This window comes from Nomia melanderi, chromosome 2 (assembly GCF_051020985.1).
Source record: "Nomia melanderi isolate GNS246 chromosome 2, iyNomMela1, whole genome shotgun sequence".
Taxonomy (NCBI): Eukaryota; Metazoa; Arthropoda; class Insecta; order Hymenoptera; family Halictidae; genus Nomia; species Nomia melanderi.
The window spans coordinates 6,450,769-6,468,683 of NC_135000.1; the positions used below are offsets into that span (position 1 = coordinate 6,450,769).

The following is a 17,915-nucleotide window of genomic DNA, read 5'->3' on the forward strand; positions in this document are numbered from 1 at the left end:
TTAAAATCAATCTTTATGCAAACATTCTCCCATCAATTCGATATTTCCTGGGTCTAATGAATCTCAGGCTTTCAAGAACTCCACCCAATACTTCGAACTCATTAATACTCAATCCTGGGAGACCCACTAACGATGATGGTCACGATAAACTGTCATAAACCATCCTTTACCCCATGAAACAACTTCAAAATCGATAATTGTTCTTCCAATTAATTTTCTCATATCCGAAAGGAATTTTCGTGTATAACATCATATATAATTCTCCACATTTAATATTCATACTAAAACTGGTACTCATTAATAGACTGTACATCTTTATGCATTGAATTTTTCAAATGTCTTTGCAAAGACAGAATTGTGGTAGAAAATGGCCTTACAACAAGCTTCATAAAAATCATTACACTTTTTAATTATTTTATATAAATACAATGTATTTATTTAACTTGTGTAATATCTTTTAATCAGTATAAATAAACTAGTTCTGCAAATTTTTCATTTATTAATGTAATTGAATTGAATTCACAATTTTCATTAAATTTATTCAATGTAATTACATTGATATTAACATGTTATCAATGATGACGACATTTAGTCGCAGGAGAATGTCTAAAAATTTGCAGTCCATTTATTAAAATTTAAGGTCAGGTTGATGATGTGCTTAACACGCTCTGACTTTCATGATTTTTAAGTATGTTGTTGGGGACATGGTTTCGAACAACTTTTCCCTTCATATGTTGTCATTCGGATTGAAATGGTAGTAACATATTATTTTTCAATGGAATTGTGTGCTTCATAGTATTCTTGGTATGTAAAAATACTTGAAAGCCCAAAACTCTCGATGTATCCTTGAAAGCACAGTGTTAGCAGAGCCTGCACTGTGCAAATGCTCGCGACACGTTGATCGATGTTACATCGCAACACAAAACAACGGAGAACGCGTACGTCACGAGCAATTATCGAAAGTTCTTCAAACTCTCCGGGAGGCGCGCGAGTTAAATTGCAGGTCTCGAAAACAGCGATCGCTCGTCGTCGAATTATCGATTTCCCAGACCTAGCCCAGGACAAGTGGGAGGCCCAGCAGTGTTGTGCAGGAATTCTTCAGAGTAACGAATAAATTCAATTTGATTGTTACTAATTCAGTATAGGCAGTTTTTAGATCGATTGAGTATACAATTAAGTGTTGAATATTCTATTACTAATATAACAATTAATATATTAAATTATTGAATATACGATTACATCAATATTCTGAGTAATTAATAGAATACTTCGATTCAGATGATTAATAGAATAATTATTAATTAGTGTATTCGTCGTTCGTGAATAATAAATATATTGAAATTATTGATTATCAAGACTGCATATGTAATACGGTTTGTCCTGAAATCGAAATGATATTCAATGATATTGAAATGAGAGTAGTTTCCATTGAAAAGCCATTCAAGTTTGAGTAGATCTTACTCAAGATTGACTCAAGCTTAAGTAAGCTTTATTTAGGCGTGACTGAGACTTGAGTAGACTTTATTCATGTATGACTAAAACTTGAGTAGACATTATTCATACTCCACTCATTTCTGAATCGTTTACTTAGTCTAAACTTCAATCACTCAACTGATATCAGAGTTCACTTTATTCAGACGTGACTGAAACTTGAGTAGACCTTATTCAAGTGTGACTAATCCTTTGAGTAAGGATTTAAGTAATGATTCAGTCTAGTTATTCTTATTCGAAGAAACTTTTATTCGAATAATAGTCACCATCGAAACCTGGGACGTGTAAATTCGCCAGATAACGTTCCTGCGTTGCGAAAACCAGGCTCACCTGGTCGTGGGTCGGTTATTTATAGAGAAATTGGATTCACTGGCCACGGTTTGTTTGGATGATGGAGTGCGTCGGGGATTTTCGCGAGCCTCCAGTTGACCCCTAGGCGAAGAACCTTCTCATTTGTTCTCTGAGGCTGTGCAACGGCCGATGATCACGTTCAATTCGATCCAGGCGCTGATCGTTTCCCATCGCGACACATCCATTCGACGAACGACGAGAGATTTAACCCATTGCACTCGAAAAGTTTTCCACTAGAAATATTCGAAATTTTCCTATGAAACATATACGATATTCTTTGAATTTAACTAAGGAGAAAACACAGGTAAACTAAAGAACCAAGCTGTTTTATTTCATTACTTCACACGTCGATGCATTGTACAAAGCTTGATCTACATCAGACCTTTTCACTTTGTTATATCGAATCAAGTGTTGAATGATAGTCTCCTCTCGAGTGCAAAGGGTGTAACCCCTTGCTCTATGATTTATTTTTTAGCTATGATCAACGCAACTACTTTATCGTTGATAATTTATTATGAAAAAAGACAATCTTTATGCTTATTCTACGTCGACATTTACTTCAAAGGTTAATGATTAATAATAGAAAAGTAATATTTAATTTATATTTAAAGAATATAAATAACAGTTAAATCTCTGAAATTCAGTTTGAAATTTTTTTCACGAGTCTGACACGATATTGTAAGCGAAGGGGTTAAATAGATTTTGGTCGACGATCTTCTCGCGCATTTCTTTTCAACGTTCAAAGACTATTGAAAACTTGGAACACAAGTGTGTGTGTGTGTGTGTGTACTGGGATTTATTTCTGTAGAAGGATTTGAGGGGAATTTAGTATTTTTAATATTTTTTCCGATTCGTTTTTCATGCGCATGAGGATTGAGGGTGGAGAGGATTTTTTCTTTTTGAGTTGTGAGGCATTGAGTGAAGGTGTTTTCTGTTCGTAGATTTGGATTTTTATTTTCTTTTGTACGATACATTGATTTCAAGTTTTTTGGTATAGAGATTTTGGAGATTGGGAAATTTAATTCAGTTTTGTTCGTTGAATTCTTTGTAATATCAAAAGGATAGGCGAAATTAGAACTAAGCATTTTTCTAGGAAAAGTCTTTTTAATATTTGAAAAAAATAGAAAATAAAAATTAGGAAGTGAAGTATACAAAATAGAAAAACTCTTTAAATATTTTTAAATATTTTTATTTTCTATGCTCCATTTTCTAATTTTTATTTTCAATCTTCTATTCTCTATACTCCACTTCCTAACTTTTATTTTCTATTTTCTGACCTTATATTTTTTTATTTTCTATTCTTCTACTATTTTTTTACTTTCCATTCTTTCATTTTCTATTTTTCCATTTTCTACACTCCACTCCCTATTCTTTATTTTCCATTTTCCCACACCCCACTTCCTAATTTTTCCTAATACCCAAATTTAAATTACTCATTCGCTAATGTTAACAACATCGCCTCCTTCTGCGCAAGATTTTCAACCTTTATTACACTCTAGAGCTTAACGGCGAACGCTCGATTGAAACACATTTCGCGACGAGAAATCACTTTGCAATTTTGCTGGGGGTAAATTGCTACACTCGCAGTCATAGTCAGCGATTACAATGCGGAAACACTTGAGAACGCTGTAACCGGTCTTAACGCAACAATGGAATGAATTTTATCCGATTACCAGAGAAGAGGAAGGAGCGCAGCAGTAATTAAGAGAATTCGTTAAAGTTTTCACTCGCACACGCCCCTCTGCTAATTCCTGGCAATCCCATTCCGTACGAACTGTTTCGTAGGATGCAAATTAATCGGTGAGACGAATTGTCTTGACTGCTCGCCTTTGCTTTCATTAATCGAATTAATGATGCGACTTCATTACCTAAAGAGTCCCAGCTAAGCCACTTCTGCTACACGAATTCGCTTAATCATATAATTTAATAATTAACTAATTCTCTTTCTTCCTTTCACTTAATGTTTCATTTCTCACAAAAGGAAAAGTCCATAACAAAGCTCTCTTGAATTAAGAGATAACAATTACAGAATTTAAAGTTTTAAAAATTTCATTTCATTCTGTATTACGTAATTCTTCTTTCTCCTTCTTTCTCTTTATTTCCTTTTTGATACAAAATTTTTCTTAGGCGAAAAAAAGAGGCAACTCGAATGTCAGCGGTTTCATTTCATTCCATTTTGTACTAGGTAATTCTTTTCCCCTTCTTTACATTTATTTTTCTTTTCATACAAAATTCTTCTTGGACGAAAGAGAGAGATGGAAACTCGAAGAATGTCAGCGATTTCATTTCATTTCGTGGCAATTTTTCCTTTTCTTCGCTTTTGATGAAGGATAATGTCTATAAAAACTTCTTTCTCGAAGATTAACAGGGGTGAAATGATCACAGTATGAGGGATGAACGTCATCCGTTGAATTTCGCTTAAGGGCTTTCGCAAATGATAAAAAATGATAGAATTGATAGCCGAAGCGGTTTTATCCTTCGCGCAATATCCTGAAGGGCAGTCCTTTTTCTCCTTTCGCTGTGGATTCTTTCAGCTGGAAGATAAGCCGGGATTAACGCGGAAACTATTTCAAGTGATTTCGCCGGAAGATTGGGCCAAAGCGATGTCGAAGGAGTATGATTACAAGGGACAGATAAATCTTTAATCAGAAAGTGCTGAAAATATTGGGTTCGATCGGAACTGACGCCCAGCAATATTTTCTCCGCGATCATTCAATTATTCATAGTCATTAAATATATTTAAAATCAAGTCTCCAGTATGATACACTTAATAATGAATTTTTATTCGGCAAATCCGGTGGATTAAATTCATTTTAATTAGTATATCTAGCTAACATTCGACATGTTTCAATACAGAGCACAAGTGACTATTATTATAAACAATTATTGCATGCAAACTCACCAATGTTGACGTACAATATATTCACACAGACTGCCGATCGACTCACCTGAAACAAAAATATAAAATATTAAAAATATTTTTAACATATTAACCAACAGAAGTTCATATAAATTTCGTTCTTATCAATTCATGGTATAAAAGAGCTCTGCTCGTACCAAGTGCTGATAAGGCTTATCGTGTGGTACCTTCTTTATCAGCTGTGATAAGGAAGCTTCCTGTATAACCAACAGAACACTGTCCGTAGCGTTAATCTAGTCCTGTCTTACGTTTCTGCTGCTAGGAAGCAGCACTTGTATTGTTTCAAAGACCAACGTGGTTTTTAAAACATGCTCGTCACGAGGACTTAAGTTAAATAAAAGAATCTAATAATAATCTAATAGTATATAACAAAGAAATAATGACTCTTGAATTAGATAAAGTAATCTTCAACATCAATGTTACCTATTAACTCGGCCATACTGCATCAAATCTACTTTAACCGAAACCAAATCAAATCTAACTCAATTCAACTATTCTCATTCAATGTTAACCTCTGACATCTTTACTCAACCACTAAAACTACATTCACATTGAACATTCCTAACACCCGCGACTATATTCAGCAACAGTTCTCAATAAAAGAAAAAGACAGTGAAAGTGCCGAATTATCTAAATGAATTAAACTTCTGGCAAACACTCTAAGCTGTTGCAACGAACCGTAGAATACGATATTCATATATGGAAATTGAATTCCCTTGGATCCGTTATTCCACGGTTTTCCCGGATTTTGCGTTACAAAGCTGTTGATCTTGATCGAACACGTTCGCCCGTACAACGGACGTGAAACACGTTCGTCCGTAATAGACGTGCACGATCGAGCCAGTACGTCCTGCCAGGTATGAGGCATTAATCCGTCATTTAGACGGTTACAGAAACTCGATTTAGACTGGCGTTGGCAGAGCTCGCGACAGCCGCACCGAGCGTTTTCTAAATTGTAATTTCGAGTCTAGCGTCGTGGATAACGGGTTTCGCCGGAATTTCGTGCGCCACGCTCCGGGGCTTTTGATATTAACCCTCGGAGCATCAACCCTTCAGCGAGCTCATGTGTACTCTCCTTGTATCGCTTTAATACGAGACTGCGAGTCTTTATGCACTTATTGCATCCATGAATTTGTAAGTTTGAACTGTTTATGTTAATACTGGTAACACTTGGTATTTTGTTCTTTGAATAAGTGAAGTGTTAATTGAGGAAATAATTTAGTTCTTGTTCATTCTAGTTTGGGTTAAATATTGTCTTTATCTATTTAGTGCATCCATGAATTTGTAAATTTGAACTGTTTATGTTAATACTGGTAACACTTGGTATTTTGTTCTTTGAATAAGTGAAGTGTTAATTAAGGAAATAATTAAGCTCTTGTTCATTCTGGTTTAGGTTAATTATTGTCCTTATGCATTTATTGCATTCATGAATTTGTAGAATGTGAACTGTTTATGTTGACGCTAGTGATACTTGGTATTCTATTCTTTGCATAAGTGAAGTGTTAATTAAGGGAATAATTTGACATTCCGACTATCCCAATAACGATTATAAAATTAACGATAGAAAATCTCCAAAATTCAACAGAGGAAAGCTGACTAAACTTGGAGAACAATTTTAAGTGAAAAATTCAAAAAGTGTCCTTTGATACTTTTTTTTAGAAATAGTATTGACAAGAAATTATTATAACTATACTAATCTACACAATTAGAAATATTATATAATATTAAATTTACGAAACATGAATAAATATACATATTCCATTTATTATTCAACTCTTCAGCTCGCAATAATTCGTATTTTAAATATTCAAATTCAATTTCAAAGGATAGAGATAAACAAAGAAATATGATAATAAATAATTCTACGTTCCATGAATAATACAGTAGCCTTTAATGCAGAATACATTTTACACGTGCATTTTCTGACAATTGACAGCGTTTAAATTTACATTCCCACGACTTCGGGGTTGCGCGAGGGGTGCTCGAGGAGCAAAGGGAGATGTAACACGTTATCCGAGGATTTGTATTTGCCATCTACCCTCGATCTCCATTTGTATTCCTTTATTTTATTACCTCGGTAATCAGTCGACAGAGAATATTCGTGAAAATTATTTTACACTGCTAAAGTGAAGTCCCTAGTATTGACCTGGTGCCAATAATTGACCATTTTTCAGAAAAACATGAAAAATAAGGCTCTTCATTGACTTTTATCTAAATTAAATTGTTCGCCGTAAAATATAATCAATTTCATTGACATTTGTTGCCTGCCTCCAATTTTCAACATTAAATTATCTTCGAATAGGAATTTTAATTTTGTTATGTTGTTTTTTTCAGTTCTTTGGTTTTATACAATTTGTAGAAAATGGTATAATTGATGAATTATTAGGAATAAATTTATATTCTTACTTATTATTAGCATTATCATATTTTATTTTACGTTTAATTTTTATTTTTTATGATGGTGTATGATGATTTATTATGATGATGTTTTATGATACCGTAACCGACATTATAGTAATCACTTAGTATTTCCAGTTTTATAAGTGGTCAACTGCTAATGGACCAGATCAATTACCAGTTAACTCGTTTTAAACGATGGTCAATTTCTGGCAGCATTGAATGTTCAAAAATCTCTGCAAAATTTGGATAATGCAATTTAATTATAATATATTTAATATATAATATATATTATTATTAATCAATTAAATAAAATTATATTATATATATATATATTAAATGTTCTTTGAATTTTCGTATTCTTACAAGAAAACACCGAACGATTCCGCCTTAGTCCGAAGAGAAATTAATTCTTCCTCGTACGGGGAAGATTTATGCACGAATTTGTTCGGAACGATACCACCGCGGAAAGGATTTTCATTGTTTCTATCCGGCCAGTAGTATCGTGCAATAAAGTTTCCACCGTTCCTTTGCGTTATTGAGAACAAAGTTTCCATTTGTTTCCTATGCAACTGAATTACTTTTAATCCATTCCCTTTGAACTTTCAGCTTTGAGCTATGACACAATAAATTCTTGTTGCTTAATAAAATGGGAGAGAAAATACTGTAAACTAAACCGTGACGCGGTTGATGGATTAATCAACGAATATTCTGGCTCGTAAAAACAGATATCAGGATTCCCTTGCTTTTCGAATTTCACGCGTCAAATAAATAATCAATGGCGAAATCAAAATGGACTGTCTCCTGCGTCAAATTTATCAACATTAAAAACGGAGCAACGTCACTTATTCTTTCGTCAGTAGTAATAGAATTTTACAAACCTGTGAAGCACGATATTTAGTTGGAAACAATTATTAAAAATACAATATTCGTGTTTATTTACTTCAAATTTCTGTCGATTCCAAATATTAGAAATATCGCGAATATCTTTATTGAACCTCAAGATAACTCCAAAGAAAAATGATTAAAAGCACAACGAACATTTACTTAAAATTTTAACCCTTTGTACCCGAGAGATGACTCTCATTATATTTGACATAGCGAAATCATAAAGTTTGATGTTTAACATTAAGTTTTGAATAATGCATCAACCTGTTAAATACTGAACAAAATATCTTCGTTTCTCTTATACGTTATTTTCAATTAAGTTTCAAAAATGTTGTCTATTTCATCAGAAAACCTTGAAGATTTCTAGTGAAACTTTCGAGTGCAAAGGGTTAATAATTTTTAAATATCAATTATCACCTGTATAACATATTTGTACTCATTTTGAATTCCCATAAATATCTGAACGAATAAAGAAACATAGTCATAGTCGATTACTTTTTGGACACCCTATAGATTAAAAAATTCGTGAACAAACTCCAGTTATGAGGCATTCTAAATCCGTCATTTAGACGGTTGCGCATTTACAGGTGATCAAGGATCCGAACTATCAGAGAATTCCATGGTCATCGCGCCCGATGGCTGAAGACCGGCGCTCTAGAAGTCATTTGCAAATTTAATGGCGCAGAAAGATGCACGTTTAGCTTGCCCGATACAGCCGGCACAGGGCGGCGCCACGAAATTTTTCCAGCGACACGCGGTACACCGATCAATTCTTAAGCAACCATCCACAATACACCTGTGTGTACACGCTCACCTGCCGGCAGGTTGATGACTGCCGTATAACAGGTCGATACTAACCCGTAACTGCATTGCAGACAGGCCGGCCAACCTATTCGACAAGTCGGCCGCAAGTTTTGACGGATATCCGGTTCGTTAACAGAAACTTTTCCCTTTGGATGTTCTACAACTTTAGATAAGGCGCCTCGGTGGATTGTAGCATTATATCGAAAGAGCTCGTTATTGAAGTTATCCGTTTGATGGCTACGTTCAGATATCCGGGCCAATATTCGGATTTCTGCCAACAAATATTGCAGTTTGGGACTTGCGCCTGGCGTTCACTTCGGTTCGAACTAGTTTAGAGTTGTATGTGTCTTTGGTTTTAGTGGAGAGAATTTTCTTAGACTGGGCTAGAACTTGAGTAGATTTGAAGTACTTGAGTAGATTTGATTCGGATCTGACTCAACTTGTGGAGATTTAGTTTATGTTTTGTTTGGAGTTTAGTGGAGTTACTAACTTGGTTCAGACGTGAGTAGATGGAACTCGGAATTGATTCAAGATTGAGTAGCTTGTGAGTAATGTAGGTTTTACTTGGGTTAGATGTGGACCCAAGTTGGTCCTGTCGGGATATAGTTGATAATTACTTAGATGATATTGAAATGTGAGTAGTTTTCATTCAAAAGTTATTCAAGTTTGAGGAGATCTTACTCAAAATTGACCGAAGCTTGAGTAAACTTTATTTAGCTTTGACTGAGACTCGAGTAGACTTTATTCAAGTATGACTGAAACTTGGATAGACTTTATTCAGACTTTACTCATTCCTGAATCTTTTACTCAGTCCAAACTTCATTCACTCCACTGAAATCAGTGTTGACTTTATTCAGATGTGACTCAAACTTGAGTAGACTTTATTCAAGTATGACTCAAACTTGAGTAAACTTTATTCAAGTATGACTAAAATTTGATTAGACATTATTCAGACTTTACTCATTCCTGAATCGTTTACTCAGTCCAAACTTCACTTACTCAATTGAAATCAGAGTTGACTTAACTCAGACCTGATTGAAACTTGAGTAGACCTGATTCAGATCAACGACTTGAACGCAGATTTCTATCTGAGAGCTTTCTTCGACTGCACCCAGCATTTTGCATTTCACTGAGAATATAGGCAGCCTATTCCCAAGTGCAAGACTATCTTCCGGTTGGGCGGGACAGCAATAGCTGCCCTCGTTTATGAAATGCAAGCTATTCGCAAATTGTCCATTCTCTGCGGTCGTAGATCCCGCCTTGCCCATCCTACCCTGCCGCTGAACTCGCGCTTTACGAGTTCGTTTAATATTCGCGTTTATGACTGCACCCGTAGAATAATTTAATGGTTGTTACAGTCCTCACTCTTTCCACTTTAGTTATTCTTAATGCATAAAAGAAAAAGGTAACAATAAACAGTGTGAACCTATTGTTAACCCTCTGCAGACGAAAATCGACATTTCGATATTTGCTAGATCTGTATTGGGAAGATTAAGTCGCAAACAAATGATTTAATTACTCGAACAAGAGATCACCACAATTTCCTTTTTTCTTATCGTCTAAGCAATTGATATATAACTTATCTTCATATGGTTTTGTACATTTCAAAGAATCTTTAACTTAAGAGTTAACCCTAAGAAACATTAACTTCAAGTTAATATTATTTGTTCCAGCAGACCTGGAATCTGTTGTGATATAAGTTTTGCGTCATAAACTCAGTGTTCCCGACAGCTTCGTTAGCGTCGCTAGTTCTAATGAGCTTGAGATATAGATTGCTCATTTCGTGGAACTTGAATACTTCTGTATTCCTTATTATTAATGGAATAATCATTCTTTGACGCAGTCCAGGCAACGTTGCATTAAAATTGAGCTGATTTCACGGAAATGCTAATGGAGAACAGTTTCCCTCGAGTTCCTTGAAATTCTGTGTAGTATTGACGTATTATTGTTTTGTTCTTTAAAAAACTTTTAATTCTTCTGATCTTCGTTGCTTAGTAGTTTAGTGATTTTCAATTCAGTCATGCAGTTGTTTAAATTTAGTCTTCATGTCACAAGTTTTGTTACCAGTGAACAAAAATAATTATTTCTGTTTCTAATTCTTTAATTAACCTTTTACATTCAACTGAATTTCTGTGGAAAATATCAATAAGAGTGCATTAATTTCCTTTAATTACTTTTTCCTCTGTTTCCAATTAAAAGGTTCATTTATTCGTTTCTAGTCGGTTACGTAACCCCATACGTTCTAAAGATGGGATATGCAGGCAGAAATACTAAAAAATGTCGGCACCAAGGGAAAGTGTGGCGTAACGAGTGTGTATTGTTAGATCTACAGTGTCCAGTTGGCTTTTTCCGAGCAAAAGTTTCCCGTCAGTGGAAACCACCGAAGGTCTTGTTCGGCGAACCGGTGACTACACTTTTATCGTCCGTGCTGCTGTAAACTTCGCGTCACATTGTACGCTTCTTTGTGTTGTGATCAGTAAAGTAGCTGAAGTCAGGAAACCGAGACCAAGGAAGCTCAAGTTTCCAAACAATATAAGGTTCACTTAAACTAACGGGAAAAATGGAAAAAGCAACGAATAGAGTTTCCGTATTATCTCAATGGTATACATTTATCTGTACTACTTTGTATAACAATTTCGTCTCTATGTTGAAGGTTTTCATTTTCTTCAGTAGAAATTAAAGTTTCTTTACTTGGGATTACCAAAAATTAATAGTGATCAATCATTGGAATAATTAATATAGATATATTGTCATTGAAACGTTTGTAATGAGATATATTGTTTAAATAATTTGAGTGTCCTAAGGTAAACTTGAAAATATGAATGTAATTAATAATAATATTAATATTATTGATATCATCATTATTAATACCATAATATTACCAACACTGATATTAACAATAATACTACTATTATTATTGTTAATTTTATAGTATTACTAATATGAATATTAACACTAACAGCAATATTATTCTTGCACCATTATTATCAATATAATATTACTACCTTCAATATTATCGCTGCATCTTTATTATTAATTACATAACATTACCAACAATAATATTAACATTAACAATATTATCACCGTACCATTATCATTAACATTTTAACTACTAATATCACTATCAACATTAACAATACCAATAACAATTCAACAAAGCAAACCCCACCGAAGAGTCCATCGATAAAAGATTGATATAATTCCCCAGCGTCATCGCTGTTCATCATCGTCAGTAACAGAGCCCCATTCAAGCGTCATTTATCTACATCTATAAAAGTGTACCGTAACGTCCATTAATCAAGGCTTTATAGCACCTGTTGAAGTCACAAGAGCATCGTCGAAGACGACATCAACGATCCGGTTTTATCTCCCCACACCGATAACACCGACCAGCGCAACGAACGGTTTGGAGGCTGCCAAGGGCGCAGATGGCTCGAATTAATTTCGTAAATGGATCTCGTTCGTCGCTGTCGAGGATCAAACACTGAAACACGCCGATAGAGGTTTACCGGACGCGCCGAATGGCCAGTGGGTTAAATGTTTAATCAACGTTCATTCTCTGTCGTTCGATCACCCTTCGTTATTACAGCGACCACTAATTAGGTGCTGATGGGGGACGCGGCCTGCCATTTCGTATTCATCAATTCGACGCTGACTCCGGCACCGTGGGGCAACGGAGAATCAAGATAGATCAAATACCGTGAAAATTGTCGGCGCCTCCTGACAAAGAGGCGAACCTTCCATTCGATTGCGCTGATGAATACCCGACGGTCGTAGGCGGCTGCTAGGGGGCACAAAGCTTGCCCTAATGTGACCCTGTCACTTGGAAAGCGATGATTTCTCGGTGAACAGATACGGTGAATGTAAAATTCCACGAGGATCCGAGAAGGAATTAGAGAGGAAGATATTATAATGGATTGTTTTTTTTATTCTTGAGGAGAAAGTTTGAAAGTAGTATGATGGGTGTGTGATCGAACAAGTAGAATGGGAGAATTTGTCAGACAAGTGGATTTCTCGGTGAACAGGTGCAGTGAATGTAAAATTTCACGAAGATCCGAGAAGGAATTAGAAAGAAGAATATTGTAATAGATTGTATGTTTTTTTATTCTTGAGGAGAAAGTTTGAAAGTAGTATGATGGGTGTGTGATTCGACAAGTAGAATGGGAGAATTGGTCAGACATGTGCAATGAGGAAAATTGGTCAGACAAGTGGAACAGATCAGTGACTTAGAGGAAAGGAGAATAGGTTGATTATATGTGAGACAAGGGATCAGGTTTATAAGTTGTCTCACAAGAAGAATGAGTCGACCATAAATCAGACGAGGGAATTATGTTGAGCAGAAGTAAGACGAGTAGAATGAATCGATCAGAAATCAACCTAGGAGAATATGTAGATCAGAAGTAAGACAAGGAGAGTAAATTAAGAAGTCAGACAAGGAGAATGAGTCGTTCACAAGCCAGACAAGTGGAATGAGTCAACCAGAATCAGATTAGGACGTCGTTCACATATCAAACAAGAATTAAAAATTTTTCTATCTAAAAACCCTTTATACTAACCTTCGCCCCGAGTAAATTTATAATCATTTCAATTTAGGTCAGTTCTAATTTTTTAACACACTGAAATTTAATTAATCAAAATTTAACTCGACCAGAATGAAATTTAAATGTACATTCCAATTTAAAATGTACTCAACCAACGTGGAAACTCTGTTGATTTATTCAAGCATAGAATCATAGAACAAACAACACCGGCATTTTCCAAGTTATTTTTAATGAGATACCAGCCAGTGAAATGTACCAAAGGATATTTCCGCAAAAGCCATAACAACGATTCGAAGAAGAGCGCATTCTAGACGGTCCGTGAACGCGAGAACGTTTTCCTTCTGGTGCTTACGACCTCATGCGATGCACTCGCGAAGACGGTGCGTACGAACGGTCTGGAAAAAAAATTTATCGCCCCTTCGGTTATATATTTCCCAGGGCACGCGTTGAATATCGACGATCCAATAACGTCGGGTGACGTATCCAGTTTTTCCCATAAAATTCTCGAACAATAACACCAGATCAGTAAACAGGGAAACAGCGCCCATCACGCTTTACATTTCTGTGTTTTCAGTTCCATCAGTTTCATAACTACCACGCGATTGATAGGCACGATAAAAATCATTTTAGAGATATTTCATTGACACGTTGATTGTCACGGTGATCACCGATGACCGGAGTTTCCAAATGACTTGAAAACAATTATACCTCGTAAGGTAACTGGCTTTCAAGAAATATGTTCAACAGCGTAAATATTATAGTTTATACAAATTATATAATATAAATTATCCGTTGATAATAATGTAACTTAAGAATTGTAGTAGCAAATAATTGATAATCATTTTTATCTTCGTTGTAAAAGAAAAAATGACACATAAGAACAAATTTCTTTTTAACAAATTCAACAATGAGAGGATTATTTGTTACTTTGTTTTATTAAGAATCAGAATATTCATAGCTTCAAGGTGGTTAAAAACTGAATTTTCCCAACGATATTGTTGTTTCTAACGCGAACAAATTTTTTCCAGGTTTATTGCACCTGAAACGCTGTTGAGTTATCACGGATCCTTCAGTAGAGATTGCCTGGACGTGTACCACGTTGAAGGTAAGCCACTTGAACGTTCACGAGACTCGACGTTCCTGGGGAAATATTTAATAATGAACCAAAAGCTTTCTGATCTCTCGTTAGAACATTTTTTAAAAGAATCATTTTTGTTGGTGCTTGGCAATCCTCGTGGGTAACGAAATTATCAGGGAAGTTCGATACGCACGCTGTAAATGGAATCAAATTTCGCCAAGGTCTGAACGAGATGCAAATCGAAACTGAGGTCACGTTGGCTTCTGACGGGAATGCAGTAGTATAGGCAGCTGAGATTAGAGTCAGACTCGACCTTGCTGAAATTAGAACCTATAATCTAATTCAGAGTTGAATTTGGCTGACGATTGTTTAAGGAACTTTTGCCATTTGAAGTTGTTGATTCTAGATGATTCGTAAAATGGAAAATTGAGAAATTGTTGGATGTGGTTGATTATCTTTTAAGATGGCACGTTGCAATTTTTACTGAATTATCGATAGTAGAATTATTATAATCTATCTACTATTATTTAATACATTATTCAGTAATTTGGTTTACGAAATTATTCATTATTTAAACAATTATTTTATTAACGGGACTATTTGTTATTTAATAGATCACTGAATATAATAGAAATATTATTTTCTTATTTTCTCAAGAAGTTTAAAATTTAACGAAGTTATAGACAATTTGTAAAATGGAAAATTGAAAAGTTATTAGTTACGGTTGATAATTTTTCAAGATGGAACGTTGTAATTGCCACCAAATAATCAGTATTACAATTACAATCAGTCCACCACTCTCGAATAATTATCCAATTATCATCATGATAATACATTACAGAACACGATACAAACATAGTCCTCTCCCCTCAAGAACTTCCAAACCCAACAAATATTTCATACAACTCCTACTTTATCAAACTCCAAAATTCTAAAAACAATTACTGCAAAACTGAATATCCTCGATTTCCATGAAACGCCACTTGAAAACCTGCGTAACCGTTGCACAACAGACAAGCAACATTTTATTTCTCAGCTCCCGATCATCTGTAATTGGCAAGCACCCGAGGGCGAGCGCATGAATTTGATTAAACCCGAGTGTTAAATGGAACAAAAGGTACAATGATGTCCATTGTGAAGCTCCGAAGGGCTTCCGGACGCGTTCGATCGTTGCGGGTACGTCGAGCGTGGAGCGAGATGTAAAGTAATAGACGTCTGACCAGATATCGACTAGCACCACTTCCACTTTCGACGCGTACGTGCCGGCGAGAAAGAACATTTCCACGGGTCCGGGAAAGTGTTGCCCGGCGGGTCCCTCGTTCCGCATTCATCCGCGGACAATACATCCCCGGCGGCCTCTCACAGGGGGGTTAATACACGCTAAAGTGGTTTCGTGCTTCTTCGACGAAGTACGAACTAAAAAGCGCGCGTAATGACACGTTGCGACGCTGTCGCTGATGGCGGAGCGGTCCCGTTATTATCAGACACGTAGTCGCGTATTTTATTGCTATGGAGATTCGAGTAACGTGCCCGCTAAAACGGAGGGCACCGGGAACAAGGTGGATCAATATGCAAGTGGCATGGAAGACAACGCGACACGGCCGACGATTATCCGATTGGTAGATGAGGTCACATTTATTTAATAACGTATTATTTGTCTTCGCTACTAAGCTCGTGTGATATTTTGTGATCGATGATTCGGAAGACACGCGAGAAAGTTTTAGTGGACAGTTCATTTGAAGATAATACTAATGTATTATTTGTCTTCCCTACCAAGCTCATGTGATATTTTGTGATCGATGATTTGGAAGACACGCGAGAAAGTTTTAGTGGACATTACATGTGAAGATAATATTAATGACGTATTATTTGTCTTTGCTAATAAGCTCGTGTGATATTTTGTGATCGATGATTTGGAAGACATGCGAGAAAGTTTTAGTGGACATTTCATTTGAAGATAATATAACTGATAATAGTAAAATAGTTTTTTCCTTTTATCAGCGAGCAATGAATGACATTGATTTTTGTTACATCAATCAACACAATTTTTCATTTCATAAATGATGAAAGTGATGTGCGAATTAGATAATGAGAATAAAGGAATCTTGGGAAAGTGGAATAGGTAGACGATTAGTCAGAAAAGCAGAACAGTGTTTACATTCGCCAGTCAAGTAGAACAGGTGCAATATTTGCTAGTTAAATGGAGCAGGATCGAAATTGATGGAGCAGCTGGAACAGATAGGGCATTTGTTGTGCAAGTAGAACAAGACTGGAATCTGTCAGACCAGTAGAACAAGCCAGTGATTTAACCAGCGAGAGAAGCAATTGATTTACAAGACAGTTTGATGAAATTCAGTAATCCTAAATAATAGAAAACACAACTAACTATTCCATTATTGAAGTGAATATTTTAGTAAATAAATATTCTATAAAAAAACCCATCTAACCAATCAGTTCTTTTTATCAATGGGACAATATAGATGAATATTTTTCAAATCCGAACACAATCATAATCAATAAATTGCACTTACAAAAATGTGCAAAAACTTCAAAATTAAATTAAATTTATCGATTTCCTACGATTCCAAATTACATTGGAGACGATAAATGGAACAATGTCATTGAAGCATTTGAATTACAGTTCCTTTTTCTAATGGGATAGTATCAAACAGTTCTCCATCTTGGTCCAATTAAACAATTACGATCGCAAGGAGGAACCTCTCGCTACGTGGCTAGTTATTATCATAATGGAAGGATGAACGAAGTTGCGCTAAAGCCGCTTGTCTCAATTTCATGCGCTATTTGCAAAATGAAATCTACCGTATGATACGGCGTGCCCGTTGAAATTGCACGGCTCCGTTTCGTTTCCACCCTTAGCCGGGAACCCGATGCCCCGTTTTATTTTATTTACTAGGGACTCGCGCGCTGAACCGGTGAAATTCGTCTGGTATAATAGCGCTCGAGCAAAATGGCTAAAATGTAGTTTAAAATACAAAAGCGGAACAACAGGAATTAAACGGGAACGTCAACCCAGTTGCCGGCGAATTATTCTCGGGGTGCAATTTCTATAAATAGTAGTATCGCGATTGTGTCTGAAGAAATAGAATCTGATTCCGAGGAAATCGATAAACCTGTTCGCGTTTCTAACGAGATATAAATTTCATTCATTTCCATATCGTGTAATTGAAGAATATAAATTAGTAATTAAAAATTAACCCTCCAGGATTTACTTTTAATGTTCACTTCTATAAATAATTAATATAAAAGTGTTCCATTTAATCGCTCAATAATTTATATAAATTTGTTAATTATATTTTCAGAGAATACTGGCAATTAATTATCGAAATGCGAATGATTCTATTTGGTAAATAATTGTGAGTTCCGTTTGTTAAGAATTTCCTGGAAAGCTTAAAAGGCAATTTATCGTGAAGACACATTAATTAAT

The 17,915-nt window shown here is 35.5% G+C and overlaps 2 protein-coding genes across 2 annotated transcripts in view; one reads left to right on the forward strand and one right to left on the reverse strand.

The window, feature by feature from the left end:
• LOC116424646 (uncharacterized) overlaps positions 1-17,915 on the forward strand; it is a 101,305-nt gene that overhangs the window by 67,203 nt on the left and 16,187 nt on the right. The window contains exon 3 of the mRNA XM_031971356.2: positions 14,421-14,497. The gene's annotated coding sequence lies outside the window, so the exon portion shown is untranslated. The remainder of the gene's footprint in view (positions 1-14,420; positions 14,498-17,915) is intronic.
• Positions 3,993-17,915, reverse strand: part of LOC116425041 (uncharacterized) — a 90,647-nt gene continuing 76,724 nt past the window's right edge. The window contains exon 4 of the mRNA XM_031972263.2: positions 3,993-4,790. Within this exon, the coding sequence (XP_031828123.1) occupies positions 4,787-4,790 (4 nt within the window). The 3' untranslated portion in view covers positions 3,993-4,786. The remainder of the gene's footprint in view (positions 4,791-17,915) is intronic.